The 1,417-nt window shown below is 63.5% G+C and overlaps 1 protein-coding gene across 1 annotated transcript in view; it reads right to left on the reverse strand.

Annotated features, from left to right (window-relative positions):
• The window catches only part of LOC108510126, a 22,160-nt gene extending 21,537 nt beyond the window's left edge, over window positions 1–623 (reverse strand). The window contains exon 1 of the mRNA XM_017839818.1: window positions 616–623. Coding sequence (XP_017695307.1) covers window positions 616–623 — 8 coding nt within the window. The remainder of the gene's footprint in view (window positions 1–615) is intronic.
• Between the last annotated feature and the right edge of the window lie 794 nt (window positions 624–1,417).

Below are 1,417 nucleotides of genomic sequence, written 5' to 3' on the forward strand. Positions count from 1 at the left end.
TTGCCATGGCAACGGGGGCGGGGCTAAACCACAGCATCCCGTTGCCATGGCAACAAGGGTGGGGGCTGCCCAAAGCATCCCCGCTACCATGGCAACCAGGAGGGCTCCACGGGAGCATCCCGCTGTTGGAGCAACAGAGATGGGGCCTGCCTGGAGCATCCCGGTTGCCATGGCAACAGGGGCGTGTCCTAATGGGAGGGCGTTCCCGCTGCCATGGCAACAGGGGCGGAGCAATCCCGGAGTGTCCCCGCTGCCATGGCAACGGGTGGCCATGGGGGGCGATGTGGAGGTCCCGGGGGGGTGGGGATGGGATTTGGGGGTCCTGAGCAGTTGGGTCCCAGGGGGGTCCTGAGCAAAGGGGGGCCCAGGAGCACAGGGAGGGAGTCCCGAGCTCTGGGGAAACCCTGAGGGAGCACATGAAAGGGGGGCTCTGTGGCTGCTGAGACCACGGAAAGGGGAGCTTTGGGCAAGGGGGGACTCGGGGGGGGGGATTGGGGCAGGTCAAGGAGGGCCACAGTCAGTGGGGGACCCTGAGACCCTCCAGCAAGGAGGACCCTGAGCAAGGGGGGGTCCCTCTGGGAGGGTGGAGCGCCCCAAGAGGGTCCTGTGGGGGACCTCGACATGGCGGAGGGCTGGAGATCCCACAGGGGTGGGATATGGACACCCCACAGGGGATATGGACACTTCACAGGGGATATGGACAGAATGGATGGAATATGGACACCCCACAGGGGATATGGACACCAGGGATGGGACATGGACACCGAGGATGCGATTTGGACACCAGAGATCGGATGTGGACACAGCGGATGGGATATGGGCATCACAGATGGGATATGGACACAGGGGATGGGATATGGACACAATGGATGGAATATGGACACCCCACGTGGGATATGGACACCAGGGATGGGACATGGACACTGAGGATGAGATATGGACCCCAGGGCTGGAGTCTGATGGGACCTGGATGCTGGGGATGGGATACAGACCCCAGGGATGTACCACAGACTCCAGCCCTGGGGTTGTGCCTCAGTTTCCCCCCCCGTCCCTCCCCTGGGCAGACCAGCTGTAAAACAGGGGGTCGGGGTTTCACCCCCCCTTTCTCAGCCTGAAAACACGTTTATTTTTGCCCAAACTGAGCCAAATTCCGCTGTCGGACCCCAACCCCTTCCCAGAACCTCCCCGGCAGCACTGGAGCGGAGAAGCAAACCAGGAATTGGGGGGTGGTGACGCCCCTTTGCCCCCCTCCCCCCCCGTTTCCTCCCCGCCGTGGGGGTGTTTCAGGGCGGGGACGTTTCGCTCCTGGAGCCGCAGCCTCACCCTGACCCTCTGCTGTGCCCAGCCACGGCCCCCTCATCCCAGTCACGTTCCCCCCCTATTTCCCCCATCCCAGCCATGTCCCCCTCCCTGGCCC

The sequence above is a fragment of the Lepidothrix coronata genome, unplaced genomic scaffold (assembly GCF_001604755.1).
Source record: "Lepidothrix coronata isolate B3197 unplaced genomic scaffold, Lepidothrix_coronata-1.0 Scaffold493, whole genome shotgun sequence".
Classification (NCBI taxonomy): Eukaryota; Metazoa; Chordata; class Aves; order Passeriformes; family Pipridae; genus Lepidothrix; species Lepidothrix coronata.